The following is a 26,162-nucleotide window of genomic DNA, read 5'->3' on the forward strand; positions in this document are numbered from 1 at the left end:
GGTAATTTGTTCCATAGTTTTGGGGCGTAATTGACAAAGGCCAAATCACCAATCTTCTTATGACTGCTTCTGGTGACCTCTAATAGGCCTGCATTTGATGATCGCAGTGTTCTAGCTGGTGTGTAGTTTATAAAGGAGTTAGCAATGTAGCTAGGTCCTTGTCCGTGTAGAGCTTTGTATGTGAGGAAAAGGACCTTAAAGTCAATTCTGAAGGTAACAGGGAGCCAGTGTAAAGTAGCTAGGACAGGACTAATGTGTTCTCTCCTTTTAGTTTTGGTTAATAATCTAGCTGCAGAATTTTGAATGAGCTGTAGTCTTTCAGTGGTTTTCTTGGGAAGACCAGTGAAAAGTGCGTTACAGTAGTCCAGCCGGCTGGATATAAAAGCATGAATTAACTTCTCTGCATCATTTTGGTTTATGAATGGTCGTACCTTTGCTATATTCCTCAGGTGAAAGAAAGCTGTTTTGGTCACTTTATTAACGTGAGAGTTGAAATTCAAATCTGAGTCCAGGATTACACCGAGACTCGTCATCTCTGGTTTAAGACAGGGGGTTAAGCCTCCAATATTCTTAATAAGCATCTCTCTTTTGGATTTGGGGCCACATAGTAGGACTTCGGTTTTGTCTTCATTTAATTTAAGAAAGTTATCATTCATCCATTTGTTTATTGCCAACAGGCAGTTGGTAATGGAATTGATGGCCGTTGCATCGTTGGGTTCAGTGGATATATATAGTTGGGTGTCATCCGCATAGCTATGGAAATCTATGTTATGTTCTCTGATTATGTCGCCGAGTGGTAACATATAAAGAGAAAAAAGTAATGGACCTAAGCAGCTTCCTTGAGCAACCCCGTAGCAGTTCTCATGTTTCTTGGACCTATGGCCACCTAAACTAACATAAAATTTCCTTCCTGTGATATATGATTTCAGCCAGTTCAATACACTATCCATGAACCCAATAAGCTTTTCCAGTCTATTGATTAGGATGTCGTGATCAATTGTATCAAATGCTGCACTGAGATCTAACAGGATAAGGATAGAGACTTTATTTGCATCAGAGTTTAGTCTGAGGTTGCTAATTATTTTGGTGAGAGCAGTTTCAGTACTGTGATATTTCCTGAAACCTGACTGCGAGACTTCCAGGATTTTATTTTCTTCAAGAAAAGAATTTAATTGGACTAAAACTATCTTTTCCAGTACTTTACTAATAAATGGAAGGTTTGATATTGGTCTGTAATTTGCAAGTAGACTGTTATCCAATTTGGGTTTCTTTAATAGGGGCTTTACAACAGCTGTTTTGAAGGCATCTGGGAAGACGCCAGTTCTAAGGGATGTGTTTATAATCTCTAGCACCGGACCTGAGACACTATCAAACACTCGCTTAAAGAATGTTGTGGGTATAGGATCAATATCTGAGGTTGTGGAGTTAGATTCGCTGACAATTTTGGAAAGTTCACTAAGTGTGATACAGGTAAATGTGCTCATGGTTATGTTGCAGAATCTACTGATGTCAGTTTCGACCCCACTATTAATAATACTCGCTCTGATCAAAGTTATTTTGTTCTTGAAGAACAAAGCAAGCTCTTCACATTTAACTGCTGAGGATGGAGGTGGGGCAGGGACAGTGTTTAGCAGCTGGTCAATGGTGGAGAAAAGAACTCTGGAATTTCTGGCATTTTCTGTAATAATGTTGGAGAAATATTCTCTCCTTGCTAGACGGATGGTTTTGTTATAGGTGGCTAGTGTATCTTTGTAGATATTGTAGTGGATAGTGATCTTTGTTTTCCTCCATTTTCTCTCTGCTGCACGGCATTTTCTTTTCGTTTCACTAACATTTTTATTTCTCAGCCATGGGGAGGTTCTGCTTGTGCACTTCTTTTTGGTTTTCAGTGGTGCAACAGAGTCTAACACAGATAATAGTGCATCATTGAGGTTCTCTACCATTTCATTCAGAGAGCAATCATGGTTTGTCGGCTCATATAGAGCAAATTGTTCAGAAAATGTCATCATAGCTGTATCGTCTAAATATCTTCTATGGACTAAGAATTCTTTTTTGTTTTTTGTTAGGATAATTTCCACATAAAAAAGTATATAATGATGGTCTGAGAGGGGTAGATCAGTTATTGAAATATTATTGATATTTAGTCCAGTTGTTATCACTAGATCTAGTGTGTTTCCGTGCCGGTGTGTTGGGTCTGTTATGTGTTGAGTTAGATTGAAACTGTCAAGGAGATTTAAGAGCTCAATAGTTCTTGGGTCTGCTTTTTTATTTACTTGGATATTTAAGTCTCCGTTTAAAACTACTTTGTCATATCTAGTGACACATAGTGATAATAGTTCAGAGAATTCTTGTATGAATATTGGTGAGTGCTTGGGTGGCCGATATATAATAACAAAAAGTATTGATTCGGTTTTGAGCTCTATAGCAAGATATTCATATGATGTGAATTCACCTAGCTCAGTGATTTTGAACAACAGTTTAGAGGAGAAAATAGCTGCGACTCCTCCACCTTTTTTTGATGTCCTTGAAACTTGGTGAAAGCTGTAATCAGGCGGACACGCTTCTATCAAAGTTGCTGTTGCTGTGTCATTGTTTAGCCAGGTTTCTGTTAGACAGATGCAGTCTAAGTTGTTTTCTTTGACCAGATCATTAACTAGGAATGTTTTGTTATTTAGTGATCTAACATTTAGAAGGGCCAGTTTCATCTGTGGGGTATTAACAGATAAAACAGGGGTAGATAAATCTGTTGGAAGAATATGGATAGTTCTGTGACTTCTAACACTAGTTTCAGGTTTGTAACCATGCATTTTACCATGCCATTTTCTGTTTGTGATGATGACCGGTATGTCCAATGAAATAGCATGGTGGCTGTCCTAGCGTAGCTTTTCTTTGGGAAAGTCTTTGTCAGTGAGCTGTTCCATCACAAGGGAATTCATCCGGGGGGTGCAGATCTGTGCAGGGCCCATGTCCTTGCAGGAGGCTGTTTGAATGTTCTGTTCTATTCCATGGGAGGTTGTTTGGGATGCGTCAGTCAGCTTAGACACAACAGGGATAGGGAGAGAAGCTTGATTTGTGGTCAGGAGCACGTGATTGATGTTTGCTGTTAGTAGTCGAGATCCTCTACGGTTTGGGTGGAGTCCGTCAGCTTGAAAACGGTCTGCACAGTTCCAGAACACATTGAAGTTATCGATAAATCTCAGTTTGTGTGTCAGACAGACAGATGCCAACCATGTGTTGAAAGATAGTAGTCGACTGAAGGCTTCTTTTCCTCTGCGAAAGCATGCAATCGATATCTGTTAAGTGTGTTTAGTAGCTGGGTGAAATGTTTTTTAAGTATCTCAGTGCCAGTTTTCTTGTGTAGGATATCAAACGAGCCAGTGTGGATGATAATCTTAGGGTTGTTTGGTTTATTGTTGAGGATTGTTTGTACCTCTGAGGACAGTTCCTCGACAGATGTGTTGCTAAGACAAATATTTTCTGTCTTTGCCAGTTTAACATGTGCTGTCATGGCATCTCCAATCAAGATAGTGGCCATATGTGGTGTTGTGTTTGCATTTCTAATGTTTGCCTTATCAGTAGCTGCGGGGCCAGTTCTTATCTTATTTGGGTTAGCAATGATAGGACCTTGTGCTAGACCAAGGTTAGACACTGCGTTAGTGCTAGCAGTAGATTCTATAGTGCTAGCAGTGTTAGCTCCTCTAAGTGTTGATGGGCTGTGGGTAGTCTTAGCATACCTTGCATCTTGATAATCCTGTGATATTGTTGTCTGATTAGGCTTGATAGGGGGTCGAACAGCGCCCCGAGTGGTCCGAGAGGGGCTTGGAGTGAAATGGGGGACTCCCGGTCGCAGCAGACGATGATGTGTTGGATTTGCATGTGTGTAGTGGTGTCATGGTGTGTCGGCGATCTGGGCCCTTCATGTTTGTTAGCTGCGTGGCTAGCACTCCTGTGCCTCTTCGCCTTGGATTCCACACACAAGGCAGAGAAAGTTCCCAGTGGTTCGAAACTGTTACTGAGTGTGACAGGAGGAGAGGTGATGCGGGAAGAGTTTCTGCCTCGCTTTTTTTGCTGTTTATCCTTGGTGACAGTCCCATCTCTGATGAAGGTAGAAGCGGCGCTAGGCCTCTTTGGTTTAGCGCCGAGAGAAGGCCATGACTCATCCGGTCCAACGGCCGGTGGAGAGAAAGCTGGTTCCAAGGGTGGCTCATTGGCAGGTAGCTTAGCCTCCGGGCTAGGTAGCATGGAATCTATGAAGTCTTCAGTCTCTCTGATATCTAAGAGGGTTCTGACTCTTAGCTCCAGTTCGACTATCCTCTGAGTAAGTTGTTTGCCGTAATTACAAGCCATAGTTCTACAAGGAACAAGCTTTAGTTTGCTTGCCTGTGGTCAGTCTTGGAGGGCAGCCCAAAATACTTCTGTTCTCCTTGGGCTTCAGTCCTCTCCTTTTGAATTACTTTCAAAACCTAGTTTATAACCAGTTTAAGTTTGTTTACATAACCTGGAATAAGCTGTTAAAAAGCTGAATAAACTGTTGAAGCAGGACATACTGTAGCACTCCAAAATAAATAGAAAGGTCACCCCAATTTATGTCAATAAGGGCATGATGGCCAGTGGTAGTGTACCAAAAGAAAAAAAGGATATAGAGGGTCCAATAATGGCAGTTGACATGTTTCCAACATGATAGGCACTAAAAACACCTTCTCAGCGCGTTCGAAAATGTTGAGGTGACGTCACTGTAAGAATTTCTGGTCACTTAGGGAGGTTGACTTAGGAATTACCGAATGTGCTGAGGTGTTTTTAGTGGCTGGCGTGACGGAAACATGACCAGCACGACAATTTTGAGCAGTTTAGGAGTCTGAGGCCTGTTCCATAAAGGCCGCTAAAAAAGCTGGACTTAAAGTCCCAAACCAGACTTGAATTAGTTTAATTAGTCAAAATAAAATGATAGGCTATAGCCACAAGATTCTTGTTGTGGCTTTCTACACTTGCCGTCTTGCACACAAACACGGTGCTCAATAAGTCTCAAACTAAGACTTCAATATCTATGTTCTGTAGAGCACTTATCCGCCCAAGTACCTCTACAAAATCTACAATGTGTGCCAAAATAATATCTCCTGACAAGCCATGCTGATCAATTTGATCTATAAGGCCAGCATGCGATCTCTGACACGACTAATGTCTTCCATCATCTACCGAATCTAGGTGTCCCTATCTGCCTTCGATCTTCTGCAGCTGCGTTGGTCTGAAGATAACCACGCCCCTCTAGTTTGCATGTGAGACTGGAAATAAATACAGCACAGAAATAAATGTGGTGCTCGGAAATATGTGGCATTAGGAAATAAAAGTCCCGTGAAATAAATACATTTTTCAAAAACTTCATTTTGAAATAAATAAATGTATTTATTTATTGATGTAGGTAAATGGATTCAGCTATATAATTACAGTATATGATGCTATATTTATATATTTATTGCCATCTTTTTAAATTTCAGGGTTTATTTCATAGCCATATTTATTTATGTATGTATTTATCTATTTATTTACCTATTTAATTTAGACTAACTCGGTGTTCCATAGTATCCACGGTGTTGCAGCAAAATAAATCTTTTGTCACCCGTCACCAAGTCAGGGGGCGGGTTAAAGCCTCTGATTGGTGGTTCAACTTGAATCGACTGCTTTTGACTAATTCATTCATAGGCAGCACCTATGAATGAAATATTGCATGCTACAGTGTCGAAATGTTGGCGGTAGCTGAAGAGAAGGAGGCAACTTCCAATTCACTTTTTTTACATCACTTTTTTTACATGTTGAGAGCTTCGCTGAAATTATAGCAATGATATTGGCCCTGACTGACACAGACATTAATGAAAATGTGTTCACGATCCTCGGCGAGATGGTACAGCAACACTCAGTGTTGTATCAACACTGTGTAATTCTTTTTGCATTTGGCCTGCTACATTGGTCTTCTTCAACAACTGTCAATAAAGAAAACCCCACATACAACGGTCAAGCCACTTTGCAGATCTTCCACCTGGATTTGAGCAATCCTCAATGCCGTCAAAGTCAAACAGACCTTCATATCCAGTGCGAGGTGGAAAGCAATCGATTGGAAAGCAGCCCTGGCTTGCGGGTGATAAGACTCTGTTTACCCTCCATTTGTGGGGGGAGAGAATGGGAATTTGGGCTGCCTTGTCAATCACACTGTTTGAACACTGTTTAATCAAGGTGAAGCCTCATGCGGTTTTATGCTTGGTTAAGACCCCCACACTCCCCATTCATATGAATATCATTATAGCCACATAGTTTATTTATTTATTTCTGTGATTAAAGCGCCTCGGACTGCTTCGAAAAGCTCCTGTTGTCCATTCAAAATGGTCGAACTGCAAACCATTCGGAAAACCGTTGCAATGCAGCCACCTGGAGGAAAATTGGTATTGGATCTTGGGTCTTTCAACATAGTCTTTTCACAGCACTTAAAAGGTAGCCTTGATATCAGGAGATCAAAAGGACCAATTGTAAGGATGCGATTGGATGTGTGCATGTTCGTTCATTGGTGCACTCAGAGGGACTTCCTTAGACATGTCTAAAGGAATTCATGTTTTTTTAACAGTTTGTCTGACTGAATAAAAAAAAAATATATATAATAGTTTTCACATGACGGTGCTGTATGTCTAGTATAGTATTGAGGTCCAAAGACCAGGAGAACTGAGTGCTGAAAAAACAAAGTTACTGACATCAAAATCAGCTTGCACATGGACAAAGTATTTTAAAGGTGACATGACATGAAAACTTCACTTTAGGAGGTTATTTAACATTAATATAAGTTCCTCTAGCCTGCCTTTGGTCCCCCAGTGGCTAGAATTTTCGATAGGTGTAAACCAAGCCCCGGGTGTTCTTCTCCGCCTTTGAGAAAATGAAGGCTCAAATGCTCTGTTTGAAAATCTCCTCTTTGTGACGTCACAAGGAGGAAGGTTACCTCTGCTTTGCCCGCCCAGAGAATCTGACCCGCCCATAAGAAACTGAGCTACGACCGTGCAAGTATTTTTATCCTCGAGAGACATCATGGCTTGCAAACGAACGAAACATTACATTTGCTCAGTTTGGGTGTACAAAGGAAAACAAAAATCTTTTTACAGTTCCTTCATCCGAGCCTCTGAAGACCCAGTATCTTAATTTTATTTTCTCAGGAAATGAGCCTGCACAACTTCTGTTGTAGGCGCATTTGTTTTGTATGTCTGCGCCAAACACTTCAGCCACGACTGTTTCTTCAATTTGAGCTAATACAAAACTGGCCTTGCTGAAATTAAATTCTGGATCAGTACTAACTCTCCTTCGTCCAGCTACTAACCTCGGACAAGTAAGTTAACTAACGCTATATCATTTTGTAGCTTTACTGTATATGGTTACCTAGCTTGCTACCCTTAGAATGTAGCTGTAACATCGCTAATGGAAAGGTAGATAGCATCAAGTATGTGTGTGAATACACATGCTGTAACGTGAGTGTTGTACACTTCTTTGTTATTTGGATAACCGTTCTGCTGTTGGTGTTATGGCGCGCACGATATCCGCCTTTCCCCTCATTGAAATGAGTGTGTACCTCTGCAAACCAGGGTTATCAGATGAGAATGGGCAAATACGAGGCATCTTACAGCAACGGGGCTACAGCCATTGCGATACATCCATTAGGTGCGTTCGACATGACCTGACTTCATGCAGCGCTGCAGCCGGCTGCAGGCGGCTGACTTGAAACAGTGAATTCTGGTTAGACTTTTTGTCCGACTTGAGACGGCGCCGAGGCTAGGTCACTGTGGCGTAGCCATCAAAGTACCGTGAGATCGATTCGAGAACTGCCGGCTGTGTAGCCGAGCGCATTTTATCAAGAGCAACTGCACGGGTTCAAATGACGACACAGCTATTTCATGATTGGACAGACTCACACACGACAACTTTGTTTTGTAATTATTCTGACACCTTCAGTTTCGCCAACGCTCAAATCCAGACCAAACAGTTTAATTGAATTAAAAATGTGTTGAAGAAAGGGTTTTAGTCCGCCTCTTCACTAACGGAAAGACTAAGTTTAATTATAAATAAAGTAAGCAAACAGCGCTTGATCGGCCATGACTGACGTCAACGCAGCAAACCACGAGAAGCTGGAATGTCCGACTTTACAGAGCCGTTTTCAACTCCTCCCTGACTGCAAGCGGCTACTCTCGCCGGTCGTTTCATGCAGCTGCAGTCCATGTCGAACGCACCTATTGTAAACATTAGCGCATGGTGCCGCCCCTCCGCTTCTCATTAGCATTTAAAGCTACAGACACCAAAACAGCGCGTTCTGAGGAAAGCTCCTTGTGGGACTGCTAGTAGTGGCTGTAATTCTGCACCAAGGCTAAATTTCGGGAAAGAGACTTCTGATACAGTATTAGGGGACCACTAAGGCCTATATAAAAGCATCCAAAAACAGCATGTCATGTCACCTTTAAATGAAGACTAAAACGCTAAGGCATTGTCTGAAGAGGAAGGTTAAGGTCAGGTTGAATTTGTATATGTTAGGCTACTCGAGAGCCCTTCTTAAGAAACAATTGTCCTTCACACCGTTGCTGGTGAAGTTCCCTCAATATATAGTGAATGACAGACAATGTAAAGAGAATGTTCAGAGACAATTGTCGAATTACAGCGTTGTCAAGCACAGGAAGTGGTAAACTAAATAGAAGGTAATGTGTGAGTATGAATAGAAACCACAAAATACACTGTCTATATATATATCCACTCTCCGCCAATTAATGTACAGTAATATAATTTTTAATGAATGACACCCCAAGTGTTTATTTGTAACGTTTCATTTAAAGAGCAAAAAAAAAAAAAAGGAAAGATGGAAAGGTAGATGTGAATTGAACTTAACAGACAGTCTGCTAAATTGTGATTCATTGCAGCTCTTTAAGCAACGTGTAAAACCACGGTGGCGTAACTCATTACTTGTCACAGCCCATTTCAACTGATAATGTAGAAGTGTGAAGGTTGGAGGAGTTTAGAAATGGTTTTGACTGTGATTCAACAATGACAACCAAACCAGGGTATGAGGGGGTCGGCTGGGTTTTTCTTTCCATACTAGTTCCTGATAATAAATAAAATAAAATAAAACTTAGGCTAGGATTTGAAAATATATTCAAAATAGCACATTATGTAGAAATACACACTAAAATGTACTCATATTGAGTTGAATTTCTGAAAATGAGCGTTTTGTATATGGCTTTATCCACACACTATTCTTATGACACTCCCTGAGAGGGTTATCTCATTAACAATTTTGATGGAATCCTTGCATTCTGACACTGGTAAGAGAGGGAGAAGTCCTACCTCGTCTGACAAGAAAGGGTTTGGTGTAGTCCCAGCTATCGTTGTCGTTACGTATGACGTTGAGTCGCGTGGGCTGCGTGGGGAGGAGAGAGAGCAGAGCAACAGTGCATGTGTGTTAGGGGTCCACAGGGAAGGAACCTGGTGGAGTGTGTGTGTGTGTGTGTGTGTGTAAGAGCACGTCTTGTGTGTGTGTGTATGAGCAGCGTGTGTATGGGTGTGTATGTTTACCCGAGCGTATTCAATCTTGAGGGTGCAGCAGCCGGCGTATATGTCGGCTCCGTTGAGAGCAGCTTTGGCCTTCTGGGCATTTTGAACCGTTTCAAACGTTGCGACACCATTAAGGAAGAGCAAGCGGGGGATTCTCAATGGAATTCAAATACGCTGAACAAAGTAGGGCAAGCATGTTGTCACAATGACAAAGTAAATATCAAGGGAGAAATAGGACAGCGCAGGGCACCACAAAGGCACACAACTATAACCTGTTTACAGTGACTGAGCTGATTAGCTTGTGGCTACGCAAAATAATCGCAGGGAGATTAAAATGCTATGCAAATAAGGTAATACAATACAACTATGACATCTATGAAGCATAAGAATTACAAAATTGCATCTCTAGTAGACTAAATGAAGTAATAGTCTAACGAATACTACTTAAAGTGCCCTATTCATTTCATGGTAGGGAGCTGGAATACAACCCCAATTCCAGAAAAATTGGGACATAAAAAACTGAATACAATGATTTACAAATCTTATAAACCCATTATGTTATTCACAATAGAACACATAAAACATGTCAAATGTTTAAACTGATGAAATGTACAATAAAAAAAAAAGGTCATTTTGAAATTAATGGCAGCAACGTGTCTCAAAAAAGTTGGGAGAAGGCCATGTTCACCACTGTGTAGCATCCCCTCTTCTTTTAACAACAGTCTGTATCTGTCTGGGAACTAAGGAAACCAGTTGCTGTAGTTGTGGGACAGGACTGTTGTCCCTTTTGTGTCTGATACAGGATTCTTGCTGCTCAACAATCCTGTGTCTTCTTTGTCATATTTTTCGTTTCATGATCCACCAAATGGTTTTAACTGGTGAAAGGTCTGGACTGCAGGCAGGCCAGTTCAGCACCCGGACTCTTCTATTACGAAGTCATGCAATTGTAACAGATGCAGGATGTGGTTTAACATTGTCTTCCTAAAATATGCAAGGCCTTCCCTGAAAAAGATGATGCCTGGATGCAAGCAAATGCAATGTTGCTCTAAAACCTGTATATTCCTTTCAGCATTGATGTTGCCTTTCAAGATGTGTAAGCTGACCACTAGGCACTAATGCACCCCCATACAATCAGAAAAGCAGGTTTTTGAACAGAGTTCCGATAACAAGCCGGTTGGTCCCTCTCCTCTTTAGTCTGGAGTACGCAGCGTCCAAGGTTTCCAAAAATAATTTTAAATTTCAATTTGTCTGACCACAGAACAGTTTTCCCACTTTGGCAGTCCATTTTAAATTAGCTTTAGCCCAGAGAAAATGGCAGTGTTTCTGGATCATGTTCACATGTGGCTTCTTCTTTGCATGATAGAGCTTTAACCTGCATTTGAGGATGGCACAGCAAACTGTGTTCACAGACAATGAGTTCTGGAGGGTGTTTCTGAGCACATGCAATGATTTCCATTACAGAATCATGCCTGTTTTTTATGCAGTGCCGTCTGAGTGCCTGAAGATCACAGCCATGCAGAATTTATTTTCCCCCTTGTCCCTTACACACTGAGATTTCTCCAGATTCTCTGAATAATTGTATTATATTATGTACTGTAAATGATGATATATTCAAAGTCTTCACAATTTTACGATGGGGAACATTATTCTGAAATGGTTCCATAATATGTAGATGCAGGTTTTCGCAGATTGGTGAACCTCTGCTCATTGTTACTTCTGAGAGACTCTGCCTCTCTAAGTTTTTTTTATACCCAATCATGTTACTGACCTGTTGCAATTAATCTAGTTAGTTGCAAAATGTTCCTCCAGCTGTTTTTTTTGTAACACATACTTTTTCCAGCCTTTTATTGCCCTGTCCCAACTGTTTTGAGACGTGTTGCTGCCATCAAATTCAAATTCCTTATTTTTTCCTTAAAATTGTACATTTCATCAGTTTAAACATTTGACATGTTTTTATATTTTTTACTGTGAATAACGTAATGGGTTTATGAGATTTGTAAATCATTGTACTCTGTTTTTTATTTTACACTTTTTGGAATTGGGGTTGTAGATTCCTGAAGCTATTGTAGGCTTACACACAAACAAATGTTGTGAGTGAGCTCATATTTACAAACAATAAAGAAGTTCAATAATTAATCATTGCTGTCATTTTGTTGTCATTATGATATATTTAGATTGCATGCAACTAGCTCATTCTGCTCCATTGTAGACTATCTTGGTAAAATGATTTAGTACAGCCACAAGCAGGTTTTCCTCCTTAATATTTTGCCCCTAAATAGTTTGTTTTCTTTCTTCAAGATGTTATTGGCATTTTACTGCTAATTAGATAGGGACAGTTAGAGATTGACAGGAGAGGCAGGGATAGAGAGTCGACAGGAAATGGCCCAGGCCGGTATCGAATCCAGGACCCTGCAGTAATGTCTCAGTCCATGTGGTACGCGCTGTATTGGGTGAGTCATCCTATATTCTGCAGTATGTTACTGTATGCTCATCCTATGTCAGAATGAATCTAGAATTGCATGTTGTCCTAATGATACAGTATGCCAAGAGAGAGAGAAAAAAAGAGAGAAAGTTAATTGGTAAAAAATTATGGAGAAGCTAATCCTGGTTGCTTTGAAGCTTTAAGATTTACACTGTGTATAAGGTCAGATAAATAATGAACCCGATAAGCACTATACCTGAAAGTGTTTTGTGGACATTGTCTTGCATACATGAGAACCAGGAGTAGATGAAACCACCATTGTTCTCATAATTGGCCATATTTACAGATGTATGCAGCACGGTCTCCCTTGGTAACCTAGATTGCCATGGTGAACACATCCGAAGGGCACAAACTATGGGATTCAAGCATCCTTTTATTTCGTTTACCCCCCCTCCTCGCATCTTATTGGACGATTCTGGCACTTGGGGGTTGAAATCGTCCCATTAGTGAGATGAACAGTGTGTGTTTGGGGGTGTACAACCGTAGTGTTGATAATTAGCTGCCTCTGGGCTGAAGTGAAACATCTAAAAAGATCCAGTCAATAAAGACTGCTCTAACTCTCTTTGCTAAACGTCTATAAAACATGAAAAAATGATCCATCGTCGAACATTATTTTAATGTCGGAAGACTGTGGAACGCAAAGACTTTACATGAGATCGCACACTATATGGTGTGCTCACTAACTTGCCTTGTCTGAACTAGAACACGGTATCTACAGTACTATGTGTACATTAGTTGCTACAGCTAATCTGATCAAATGCATATTTTCAACTCAGGTACATCCCAACATTACAGAACTATTAAGAGTCACATATACACTTCTTACAATGAGTCAGACACAGGGTGAACTGTTTAGCTGTTCAAACACACAACCGAGAATTGTCATTGGGTTTAGTGTGTACTAAATCATCTGTAAGTGTGACACAGTGTTCAGATTCAGGTACCGTAAAGGACTGAGCACCTCCTCCAGGGGCCGGGAGAGATGAGCGAGTTGGCACTGGCGTTGTCAGGTGTGTTTACCCCTTCAAGAGCGTCCTCCGAATCATCGGCCCATTTTGTCAGTGTCACGCGCCCGCCCCCCGAAAGTGTGTGTGTTGCCGAGGCACATCCATATTTGATGAGGGAGCTCTGAGAATGAGAGGGCCGGAGTGTGTTGCTACTCCTGATCCAGCTCTCTTGAGGGCCGGGTCGAGTGGGAGTGAGGAACTCTAACCCATCTCCTCTCAACAGCCTTGTACTGCCTGAGAGAGAATGTGTTATTATTGTGAGTATGTGTGTGTGTGCGTGTGGACTGACACCCTGCCCCTCGAACTCACCGGTGACAAATACCACATGCTGACATATTTAGGCTGTACTCATACACAAGAATATACACAAAGACAGACATCTCCTCGTTCACACACATACTTTCATACAAAGACGAGCAGACCAACACAAAGAAGCACAGACACTTAAAATTATGTGCCTGTATACCTTTGACGCACACACAAACAAACAAACACATACACACATCAGAACACCCCCACAAACACACACTTCCCCTCCCTGATGCAACCCAGCTTGACTCCAGTAAAGGATATTCCACCATGGCCTGGATTCCGTTGCGTTTGAAAATGACGATGCGTAGCACGTTGCCTATGGGATTGCAGACTGTGTACAGAACGTCCTGGAAGACACACACACACACACAAACATGCACACAAAGTGAGTGACAGCTGTACAAGCACAATGAAAAGTATGCCATGCTTAAAGGACAACAACATCAGAGAGGATTTTGTCGCAAAAACAAGCATGACGGAATGATAAGTTGCACAAAAAACTTAAAAGTGCATTTTTAAATTTTGCAACAAGAGGGCTCGCTCCAATTGAAATACGCTTAAAAACCCATTCTTCTGTGAACATTGCTCATTTGAGGAAAGGTTGCTTCACATTCATCATGAGAACCACTGAGCGTAACACTCCATGAAATAATCAGCTGCTATATTTTCTCCTCTACACATTTCCCTACTTTGTAAGTACTCCGAATGCAAACCAGGAAGACAAATTCAACTTACAGTAGTGATTGGGTAGAGTGGGTTCTGAATTGACAGGAGCAGGACTTTGTTGCCACTGTTGGGGTCGTCTGAGTTGGTAGGCCTGGTGATTCTCTTGCTGGTGGAGTAGTTGAAAAAGGCCTGCTGGCCAGCAATGTAGACAGCCTCGTTAGCACCACACGCTACGCACTTGTCAGCACTTTCCATACCCTCAAACTCAACCAGGGCCTGGCGTTTGAAGGGCATCATCATCACATAGCTGCCGGAAAGAAAGGTGGAAATCAAGACAGCGAAAGCCAATAAAGAGTGAACACAAAGAGTGGACTGGCTGGCCTACTGTGCCATTGTAATATCAAAGCTCCAAACTGTGTTTGATTTCAAAGCAACAGAAATCCCACCCAATTTCTTCATGCCAGTATCCTTATACTGCAAAATGGCAATGGACAAACTGTCTGAAGATGCATATCTATCATGCTCTGACTTTCTGGCTCCAGAATCTCCACCCAGCACACATCAAACCTTAGTCAGACATATTTCATCACTGTTCAGTAACTGATTGTAACTGAAAATATCTAGTATTTTTGATGCAGGCCTACAGTACATCTTCATTTTTATGTTTCGGTACAGTTTAACACTATATGCACATGACCACATACGCATAGAATAATAAAATCTCCTTTGACCTTGATATTTAGTATGCAGAGTTGGGCGTGCTCTATGTACAGTTTCCATGCCTCCATATCAGTTACATTGAATTTCAGCCCTGCAACTGAAGCATTGGATAAATTATACTAAACAAGCCTGCGTCAAATTGTATACTACAATATCTATTCACTGTGGAATTACAGCCTTCATTTTGCAACATACATTTGGAAGAGCAGAAAAAAAAAATCTGTATTCAGATTCAATCTGCGGCTTTCAACACAGCAAACAGAGAGCATTCACACACAGCGAGCAACTATCTGCACACTGAATACCCCAGCCGGTATCTCACAGTGGCCCATTTCCAATTTCAGATCCCTGATTCCCTCATTGAATTGCCTAATGTTTTTCTTATAGACTGAAAGCAGGGGTGGTAAATTAAAAGTGTTTGCTTGTATGAGAATTAGTTTCACCCAACCGAACTCCAAACCCCATCGATTTAGGGGGAAAGATTAGAGAAAGCAGAATGCAATATAATATTTCTGTACTCTAGTCTCTGGCAAGATGCCTGCGCTTCATCAACTGTATTTGTTTAACAGTGAAGTACAGCGTACCATCTAATTGCTGGAAAGTAATTAGATGGTACAAGACTTTATTTGAACATACAATCTGATGTCTACAATGCCTGGTGTTGGCATAAACAATAGACTTGAAAATCTCTTATACTTTGTTCAAATGTAGTTTGTAAAACATTCAATAACTCTGTAACTCATTGCCCAGTGCAATCCTTTCTGTATGGTTAACAAAATAGTATGCATTTCATTAACTCTCTCACTTACTCACTGGTAACACTCTCCTAATCTGCTTGAGTTGAACTGACAGCTCACGTACAGTGTGTCAAACTATGTCACCCCCCAGCGCACTCAAAAGGACCTTCATCGATATTGCACCAGGCCTAAAAATACACTCGCCTGATCTCCATTTCTGACTACAGCAACGGGAAACGACTGGTATTTAAGCACCACACTGTCAAGTCCCCCTGCAATCAAACTGCCATTCTATCCTCAAAGCCGTGACCTCTGAGTTATGGAAATATCAGGTGACGTTGGACAAACGAGGGAGGGAGATGTCGTTGGATATTTGTGCGCATATTGTTTTTGCACATTCCATTTGTATTCTCTAACATAGGCCTATTCAATAAATGAAGAATACGTTTAAAGGTGCTAAAGGCAGGGTGTGTAATGTTGTTGAGAAGCACTTTTTGTCATATTTGCTGAAATAAACTACAAATCCTGATAGCAACCAAAATATCAAAAGGTTTGACAGTGAAATTTAATAAATCTGATATCTGTGGGCGTCACAGGACTGTAATAAACACAACCAATCATTTAATTTGGACTGAACAAAGTGAATGGACGGCATGCAATGATTGAGTGGGCTACTTGTCTGTCTACCTACCTCCCAGCAGTAGACAGGCAGCACATTCATGTGTTTTGGAGGAGCGGCTTTTAAAGGGGGGGGGGGTATATCCTTTCAAACTTAAGCCAAAAGTACGGTTTAAATGGTAAAATAGTTAAGTTTGCAAAATGTACATACCCTACCTTGACCAGTTTACCCTTTGGTAAATGGGTAGTGTGATGTTAAAAGCAATACATTTAGTGAGCGGACATGGGCTGAAAATAAAATGCATCGCTTTAAGTGAAGTTCCTCTCTACATGACATACAGGCTACTGATTTAAAAGCCCTTAATGGTCGTTGATGGCCAAGGGTTTTTTTTCAATAAGTATTTGGGACATTTATAGCACTGACATGGATTCCCAACATTCTCAGAAGATAAATAAACATTCGCTGATGGGAGACAAAAATACTCCAGAAATATTTGTAATTCTAGTAGACCAAACACTCGTATCCCATTTTATAGTCCAAACATTGATCAAACCCATAAAAGGGTGATGAGACTGCGTAGAATAAAATGTCTTATCAGTACATTGAGTTTTTGGTTACAGTTTGTATCTGGTTTACTAAAGCAGAAATTAGAAAATAAGGGTTAGGGTAAGTGAATGTAAAGTCATGGAGTAGTTCTCATATTCTATCTTTAATGTTCAAATGTGTATACCTCATGTGAGTATGTTGGTATAAACAGTGCGAAAATTCCATAAGACACACACAATATAGACCCTTCAAAAACACTCAAACATACAGATATACAAAGATTCACAGCAGAGGCTTTTTCTATGTTTGATTTTTGACTCTGAATATCAAAAAAAGAGGCAAAACATTGTTACCAGATGTTGCCGAATTTCTCCAGAGCCTCCACCAGGTCCGCCTCCACAACAGACTCACAGAGGCCCCGGACGTGGACCACTGAAGAGGGGGCAATCCTGTGGGCATCCTCCCCATTGTCCTAGAGGACAGAGGGCATTTAAGTCATTGCAGTCATAGGACAAACGCAAATAATAAATACATAAAAATTAACAGACCGTGCACTGTGCCCGTGATGCAGTCGGTGATTAACATGTCAGTGAAACAACTACACAACACAACTACGGCTTCCTTGAACTATAGATAGTGCATTGTGCCCGTGATGGCACACACACACACAGATTCCTAGAATTAAAGATAGGGCACAGTGTCCGCGATGATGTCAGTGTGACACATAGATTTCTGAAATTATAGATAGATAGTGCAGTGCCTGTGATGCCGTTGGTGATGACAGTCCTTCTCAGTGGTTTTGGTACCTATATTTCTCAGATCACAATTTAAATGCTCTGTCATCTCTCAAGTACTTGTTCAACCTCCACATCTATTCTAGTCAAATTGCCAATGCTGTGGTAGTCTACATTCATGCAAATGATTTTGTAACCTTCATTTGTCTGCTGTTTCGTACTTTATAAATCGCTTATGTTATGTTGATCACACTGTACTATATTGGTTCTCTGTTAAATTGTCTTACCACCACAAACATTTACACATTTAGTTCATAACACAAGTCATTACATGCACAATGTTTGAGCCAGTTGTGCAGGCAGTTTTGACATCAGTAAACACATTAATCAACGTAACAAAATTCACAGATCTACACTGAAAGTATATCCACTTTATCTTGTCGTTCTTTTAGCTAGCCAGCCCCTTTGAAAGCAGCTGAATATCGGTTGTAAAAGTGAATTTGCTTCTAAATAACGAAACAGAATTATGAAATAGATTATATGCTAAATAGAATGAGAAAAAAGCACACACAGATTCCTGGCATTATTAGAGAGATATGTCATAGTGGACAAAATCATCAAACTTATTTTGAGATGCAAGCCACACATAAATGCCAGGGGTTTGAGCATTGGTAGTCTGTTGATAAGCCAAAAGTTAAACTACTACATTTAGTGGTTTGGTGCCTTTGTAACAATGTTTTTGCAACCTAAAATCAATATAATTGTAAGTGACGTACTGCTAAGAGAGCAGATTGCAAAATCGTAGCTCTTCGCACCACATCGCAGTGACTTCACACTGCTGTCACAGTTTTGTCAAGGTGAAAAAAGGATGCTAATAGTTAAAAGCCATAAGGGACGCTGATAGAAAAGGAGGAAAAAGGAAGCACTAAATAATAAGTGTAAATAATAAGTGTGTGAGAGTTTTCAAGTAGCAGCACATTTACAAGCCCTTGTTGACCAGTTTTCAACACTTATATCAGCAAAAAAAACTTATATTGTGCTTTGCTTGGTATCATTGTTCCCATATCAAGTGCGGCATATATTTCAGTGCGGGTTATAATCCGATTTACAAACACAAAGCTCCCATTCTGGTGGAGTGCGGGTTATAGAAAATGTGACTTGTTTTTCAAAAATACGGTAAATGTTGTAAATGGGAACTTCAATTGAAATTATATTGCAAAAAAGTATTGCAAATAGTGATTACATGTACATTTGCACAACCAGTGCACAACCAATTCAAATAAATAAAGCAATGTCAGAAGATTTGATGAATTCATCTTTCCACATTTTCAGTAAAAATATTTCCTCAATATGTTTGCTTGAGGAGGGTAGACTACACGCATTGTTAATTTGGCTATTCTCAAAGACTGACCCCCCTACATTTAGGATTTATTTGTCCTCCCCAGGGGAGTAGTTAAAGTAAATTGTATACTTAATATAAGCTATATAATGATATAAACCATTTATTTAAAAACAGAATTTGAGGTGGGATATTCCATCATAAATTGTTATTTTTATTTTAACCCTTGTGCTGCCTTCGTGTCACATGACCCAAAGGTTCATAACGAACCATTGTTGTGTTTACCCAATTTTACCCAATACAAAAACAAATAAAAATAATTTTCTTTTAACCTTCGCAATGTGGGGGGTCTGAGACAGCCCAACGGTTAAAATAAAATGCTTCACTTTGTTTTTGTATGCGGTAAAGTTGTCGCAATACGACGGTGGGTCACAATGACTGATGGGTCTGATGGGTCAGAATGACCCGAAGAGAACACAAGGGTTAGGCTCTTCAAGAACAAAACAAAGGTGCGTTACTATGTTGACTTGAGTTCCAATCAAGCCTTCAGTTCCTTTAACTCATACTTGGTGTTCGACTGCCTCATTCCCTCAAAGCCTGGCTAGGGACTTTCAGCAAGCAATTACTTTTTTTACTTTTTTTCAGCAGCGTTGCTTGAGGCCCCCGTACCCCCCTGATCAGTCCATTACAAGAGCTGTCTGTAGTGACTAAACCTTTCTTCTGTCTTTCCCCTATCAATCCTTTCTGCCTCCCCCCCTTCTCCTCCCTCTCTGGTCAGAAAACAATGCCAGTCTACATTGCTCCACTTCTGACACAGAGACAAATTGAATCCCTGCTGACAGGAACTGTGCTTGAAACGAGATGGTTTTTTTTTCCTTTCGTTTTTTACAATCAACCGCATTCTTTCTCTTGCCCCCCCCATCCCCCCATCCCCCCACCCCCCATTCTGTGAAGAAATAATATTTATGGAATTACGGATTGAAATAAAGTGTTGTACTAAATAAAAACAATTTTGGGAGAAGAGCTTTTGTTAGACAAATTTAATTCAGTGTTGAACATATTTATGAAGTGAGACCTTTTCAATCAAATATCTTCCTCAGGAAGAGGGAGAGCGAAAACAGAAAAAAACATCATAATGTTGCTTGCCAGAATGACAGGAAGTGAAACATGTATCTATGGTGTAAATCTCTGACAGGCACAGAAGCAGAAAGCACAACATGAATAAAGAAAGAACTTGGGTGCTTCTTTGTAGGGATAAAATTACCAGGGTTTCAGAGGCACTCCTTGAATCCCAAAGTTGCTTTCCACTAAATATCTGAGCTGTCTCCATTTGATGCCTGGCCTAGAACAATGTCTAACATTCTCTGACCACACAGAACTTTCATATCCTTGGCTTTCCATTCTCTACATCTATAATTCTAACTTGCCATTTTCTTTCCACTTCCTCTCACTGGACTGTCGTTTTCCTTTGTTATAATTCTCTAACACTCTCTAACGCTCCATCCTTTTCATTTGTCTCACTTTCTCTTATGTATCTCTCTTTTTATCCCTTCTTAAATATGTCAACTGCAATTTGAAGAAATATCTACTCTTCCAGGACATGGTGTTCCTATGTGGGGCATTGTGTGGGAGTCCCTTCTTCAAAGCGTTATTAAGGCCAGGTCTCAGCCTTAAAAACGGCACCAGTCAACTCCACCCTTGACAGCAATGCACCAAAGCCAGCTTGAGGGAAATAGCGGCCATCAGCCCTCACAAAGCGAATTTTTGCCATTGAAACTTTAACGGTGCGTTCACACTGGAGCGACGCGAATCGCTTGCCATCGCTTGCCTTCCCAAAGTGCACCACACTCAAGGGCGTGTCAGACAGATTAATGCAGAGTTGTAGCTCTCTAAAGTCACTGTTGTAGTTCATATAACGTCATGGCAAAGTGTGCAGACTTGGGTTTACGTACTCGCAATATCGATCAAAATACAACTTGTAGCCCATAAAAAAAAACAAAAATGTGCAATAGACATACACGTTGACATGTGTAAAAACATTTAATTATATTACTCAAAGTCTCTGCTAATCTGGTGATACGACTAGGGAGTCCCAGCCGGGCTAGCTAGCTCGTTACCACAGAACGAAGTTACGTAATGTGACGAGACTGAATTTGAAAGTACAAAAAAACACCAGGAGCACCGACAACGTTGGCAACCCTTGCGCCAGGCCTCATTCTTTTTATTAATGTCTCTGTACAAATACAGAGACGTATCGTACAGGACTGGATATGCAGCCACACAGGAGATTAGTTTCTCCTCCATATTGAAACTGAAAGCTAGAAATGTTTACCATGGTTGCTACGTTACGAGAAACAAGAAAACACTCAGATTGGCCATCGCTAGCGAAAATCGCTCCTCATTTGCATAAAGTTGAGAGAGTTGAGAAAGTGTCAACTTGCAGTGCCCCACCTGTTGTCAACAGAAAGAACTGCAACTAAATTATGTTATTTTTTATTTCTCGAAGATTCCGTATAATTTCTTATCTACGAATATAGCATCTTGCTAAATTGCATATCATTCATTCGTGTTAGGATTTTATTTCATGTTCATTGGTCCCTGCCTTGCTGCTTCAGACTGCGTTCTGCCGATTCGAGTTCGCAGTAGTGATGGGAAGTTCGGATCATTTTACTGATTTGGTTCTTTGAATCTCATTCAGTAAAATGAAAGAATCTTTTTTCGAGTCGTTCGTTCATTTCAACGGGGGGGGGGGGGGTCATTTATTATCACACTAGCATTTAATTATCACGGCAAACAATTACACTGCACTAAACAGTAAATGTAAAGTGAAAATCACAAAACCAGTCAGTATGATGACTTGAGCGAATATCATTCACGTCTTACTAAAACAGCGGCCACACGAAAGGGAATGAGGAAACTGTTTCCTCTACTAAAAAATACAATGCGCTCACGTGAAAAAAAGGATCCAAAGACTCGTAGAAAGACCGAGTCGGGAAATGAACGAATCGTTTGTTTCCTCTAGCTACCAGTACAGAGCCTATGCAGGTCACGTGAAAAATGATCCAAAGACTCGTAGAAAAACCGAGTCGGGAAATGAACAAATCGTTTGTTTCCTCTAGCTACCAGTAGAGCCTATGCAGGTCACGTGAAAAGTGATCCAAAGACTCGTACCCGAAGACCGAGTCGGGAAATGAACAAATCATTTCTGTTTACTTGGACGAGCCTATGCAACAGTCCCGATGCGAGGCCACGAGAAAATGAACGAATCACTCTTTGAGAGGACTCGTTACTCACAAGTCCTTGTAAGGATTCGTTCAAAATCAACGAATCGTTCACGAACGACACATCACTAGTTCGCAGTAGTAGGCTAATCGTGAAGGTGGGGCTCTGGTGGGGCTAGCTCCTCTCTCACAATGCAATGTACATTGGATGTGAGAAAGTATTAATACGCATGCTCAGAATGTAATGTAATGTGGATCACACAAATGTAATGCCAAGTGGGGCTGAGAGCCGGTAGCCCCATAGATATCTATATCTATGGGTAGCCCCACTACAGCATCATTTTGTATTTCAGACATGATTGGCTGTCTGTCTGGCACCAACATTAGTCGACAAGAAGAGCGAGGAGGGTAGATTGCCTTAGCTAGCTTGTTAGCTTCACAAACGCCAGATAACTTGAGAAAATGAATAAAGTAGATTTCATACTTGAGCACCGGTTATATACACTTATATATACCGTATTAACCCTTAATTTGGAGGAGAAAGGTAAAGCGACTTGGTGGTGCCCATCAGCCACGATATTCTCACCGCTCAAACTGCTGATAAAAGTAACCGCAGGTTTAACGTGAGGTGGTTTTTGAAGAAAAAGTGGCTAACAGTTAGCATACAAAAGAAGGCACCTTTCTCTTCAAGTGAGCTCTCAGCCTTGGTGAGTGAAAGCATATTCTCATCAAAATCATCCTGCCTTTGTGGTGCTGGTCCGTGCTTTGGACATATTTTTGACGAGTGTCAGTGTGTCCATGCTTATATATTAAGGTTGTTGTCATAGAATGGATCTGTATCCCTAAAAAGTAGTATGGCCCTGTAGGCACATTGGTTCTGAGCTTGGTTGCATTTATAATTTAGGTTTGTAAATATGACAGTGGTAATTTTACATGTGTGTGAGAGAGAAGGAGAGCAATTACACAAGAAGGTCTCTCTCCAGTTTGTGTACTACTACACCTGGTAGAAGCAAGCCACTCTGTCGTTAAGTGTTTTGTGGAGCCACGCTGTTTGTTGATGTGTTAAATAAACACATCAGTAGCAAGAGGGAGTTTTGTAGCTTTACTGGTATGTATCCTATATTTTGAAATGGTTTTTGCCCCACCAATTTTTTACGTATAAAAACGCCACTGGTAATGAAGGCAGAAAGGGAGCATGTGTCTCATACCCTGGTTTGATGACCCCTCCCCATTAATCCAGCCCATGATCCAGTGTGGTGGAGACTATAAAAAACATCTGAATTCTCTGACTGGAGTTGCACACACACACACACACACAGGAAATCCTACTACAAGGCCCTAGAGCAAGTCAAGCTGAGTTTAGTGAGGGTTTGGAACTTCTATGTGCAGTTCCCATGTGTGAGTGTGAGAATGTGTGCACCCTCTCTCTCTCTGCGTCCTCTAGCCCCAGTACCAGATGACACCCAACCATTGATCTAAATGCAACCACTGTTTGATGCTTTGCAACAGTCGCCTTGGGTATTTGCAGGTACTGTTTGATCTGAAACCTAGCTACATCAAAGACGTCACACCCAGCCACCGAAATGGCCAGGAAAGAAACCTTCCTCCTCCTGCTACAGCAACTGTTTGAACTGCTACTGTTTGACTAGCAAAGCTTTACCTTTAGCAAATGTACAATGGTGCACAGACAGCCCCGTGAGGTCTCTTAGGTCGCTTCCAGATTGTTTTAGACTGAGGAAAGCTGTAGTTTCAAATGTGTTGTTTGTGGGAAGTTCTGAGGACACAGTACGAGGTCCTGTTCCATGATGAGGGGAATTGAGAGTTGTGCCTCAACAGACAGCTTTCTCATACCCTTGCTCAATTTGAATTGAGCTTTTTTTTGCGTCAACTGTTTACATTATTTCAGATTTTTTGACTTGTACTTGAACACCATGAATGTTAGGTTGAATAGATTCACTTTTCAGTTTCTAAACTGCATCACGTTATAGCCACCGTAGCACAGGCCAAGCTCTATTCCCTACAGGTTTAAAGTAGAACATCAAGTTGACAGGGTAATGTTAGTTTTGAACCACAACCCTACTTAGTTTCTTAAAAAAAAAAATTTAAATGAAAATAACACACACAAACACCTCAAACAGGAGCAAGGAACTACGAGCACTTGCAGTTTTGCTCGACACAGAGCACAACCTTATTTCCGGCAGCTGAGCTGAAGGCTTTGCGAGGCCGCACCAAGTCACATTACATTACAATTACACAAGCCTCTGCAATAAGACAGAGGTTTGTTGCTTGGAGCTGGCGGATGGAAAATGGCTGGTGGGGAAGAACAGATTAAAAAGGATTTGCTGCCAGGTATTATTGGGTGTGCTCAAGCCTTCGGCGAGAGCACAACCTTTGTTCTCTCACATATATATTATTATTATTATTATTATTTTTATTTCTTTTTGCCCCCCTAAAACTCAGTAAATACTTGGCCTACATAGACAACGTAGGTGTCAAAAGTTTCGTCTTGGTAGCGATTGAGTTGCTTCTATTGGAATTTACGTTCCGTTGCATGGTTTAAGCTTAAATTAGGTTTTTGTGGCGAAAAGTGAAGCTAACGGTGGCTAATTTGCTAGCCACAGTCACTGACGTTACTAACGTCACTGCGTCACTAACGTCACGAAAACACGCGTGACTACCTTTGCCAGAACATTCGTTTAGCATCTGTTAACTTGGGGGATAGCTAGGCTAACTATAGCTTTACTGCAAGGCAGCTGCAGAAACGCCACAAGAAAAGAGGCCAGGGTGATAACTATTTACTCATTTTACTTTGTGATATGACACACAATTGTGATGTGTAATGTACAATATAAGCTGATATTATTAAGGAAGTACATCTACTTTCGGAAACAGTAGTCCACTATTTCACTGACATATTAGCATCATGACATTAGCCTGTTTTGCCCGGGCAACACATACTACAGTGGTCTATGATGTATCTGTTTTCAATCGTTAAAATAAACATTCCTCACATATACATTTTCGTTGTAGGATTTATTCTGACATTAGTAAACGATTTGTTGGTGAAATTACCATTACCTGTGGTTTCAAACCAGTGTAGCTCACTGCAACGCTGTAGCCTACTGTACCCGAGACACTAGTGTGAGTAGCTAACAACAACTCCTCAGCTGTTTAAGTCAAACGGCAACAGAACATGTTCGGCACTCCCCTTACTCAAAAGTCTTTCAGTAGGGAAACTATCTGACTACTAACCTGAACTTCATTGCCACAGCCTAAACTTTGTCAATCTGTTCATGAAAATAATTAATTTCAGCCTAAACCGTACAACGGAACGTTTAATCGAATTCAACCAACGCAATCGCTATCAAGACGAACACAGCAGTAGTCTAGTACTGTACTGTAGTAGTAGAATTTACCGGGGCAGCTTCTCCACACAGGGCTATATCGCATTTTGAGTTGTTACTGACAATGATCGCTACCAGTGAGCTTTTTATGAATGAGCTATTTTCCACTAAATAAATGTCAAGCTTATTTACGTTTTTGGGGGCATATTTTCAGTTAGCAGATGGTACTGTTTGAATCGCGATTCTATCTTCTGCCGGTAAAGTCGTAGAATAATCTTCAAAGGGGGTTCTTTATTAATGAATGAATGCAATATGAGTAGGCTAAATGCCTGAAAATATCACGAGAAGGGACAACTTAAAAGGACGTTTAAGTCATAGAGATTAGGTCCATTTGTACACCGTTCTGCCAAATGTATTCGTTTTGATTCAGCCTGTCAGCTGCCTCTTGCAGGGGAAATGAGAAGACATCATATTTCATTCTACACTTCACTCGTATTTTGAGTTGTAAATGAGCAGCAAAAAAAAGATGCTTTTAAATCTATGTAATCTTTATAAATAATAAGTAGGCCCGATGCATTTTTATATAAAATATACAGACCCCTGTGCAACCGACGCAAGCAAGCACACCCTACAATTTCCCCAGAAATTGTATCCTCTCTAGTTTCCATGTAAAACAGTTCTTTTAATCAGATGTATTTGTGCTGGGCTGAAGCAAAAGTTTACATCGAAAATAATTATACAAAATAGATAGCTGACAAGGTACTACACAATATCTTTAACAACCATGCAAAACCTCTCACATCACACAGCACACCAACTCCTCTGCCCTTGTTGGGTGTGCTCAAGCCTTCGGCGAGAGCACAACCTTTGTTCT

At 40.8% G+C, this 26,162-nt stretch overlaps 1 protein-coding gene across 1 annotated transcript in view; it reads right to left on the reverse strand.

Annotated features, from left to right (window-relative positions):
* Positions 1-26,162, reverse strand: part of LOC136965135 (heterogeneous nuclear ribonucleoprotein L-like) — a 59,361-nt gene that overhangs the window by 9,411 nt on the left and 23,788 nt on the right. The window contains exons 2-6 of the mRNA XM_067259149.1: positions 17,004-17,122; positions 14,098-14,335; positions 13,624-13,709; positions 9,583-9,679; positions 9,355-9,427 (exon numbers count right to left, since the gene is read on the reverse strand). Coding sequence (XP_067115250.1) covers positions 9,355-9,427; positions 9,583-9,679; positions 13,624-13,709; positions 14,098-14,335; positions 17,004-17,122 — 613 coding nt within the window. The remainder of the gene's footprint in view (positions 1-9,354; positions 9,428-9,582; positions 9,680-13,623; positions 13,710-14,097; positions 14,336-17,003; positions 17,123-26,162) is intronic.

Source organism: Osmerus mordax, chromosome 21, assembly GCF_038355195.1.
Source record: "Osmerus mordax isolate fOsmMor3 chromosome 21, fOsmMor3.pri, whole genome shotgun sequence".
NCBI lineage: Eukaryota > Metazoa > Chordata > Actinopteri > Osmeriformes > Osmeridae > Osmerus > Osmerus mordax.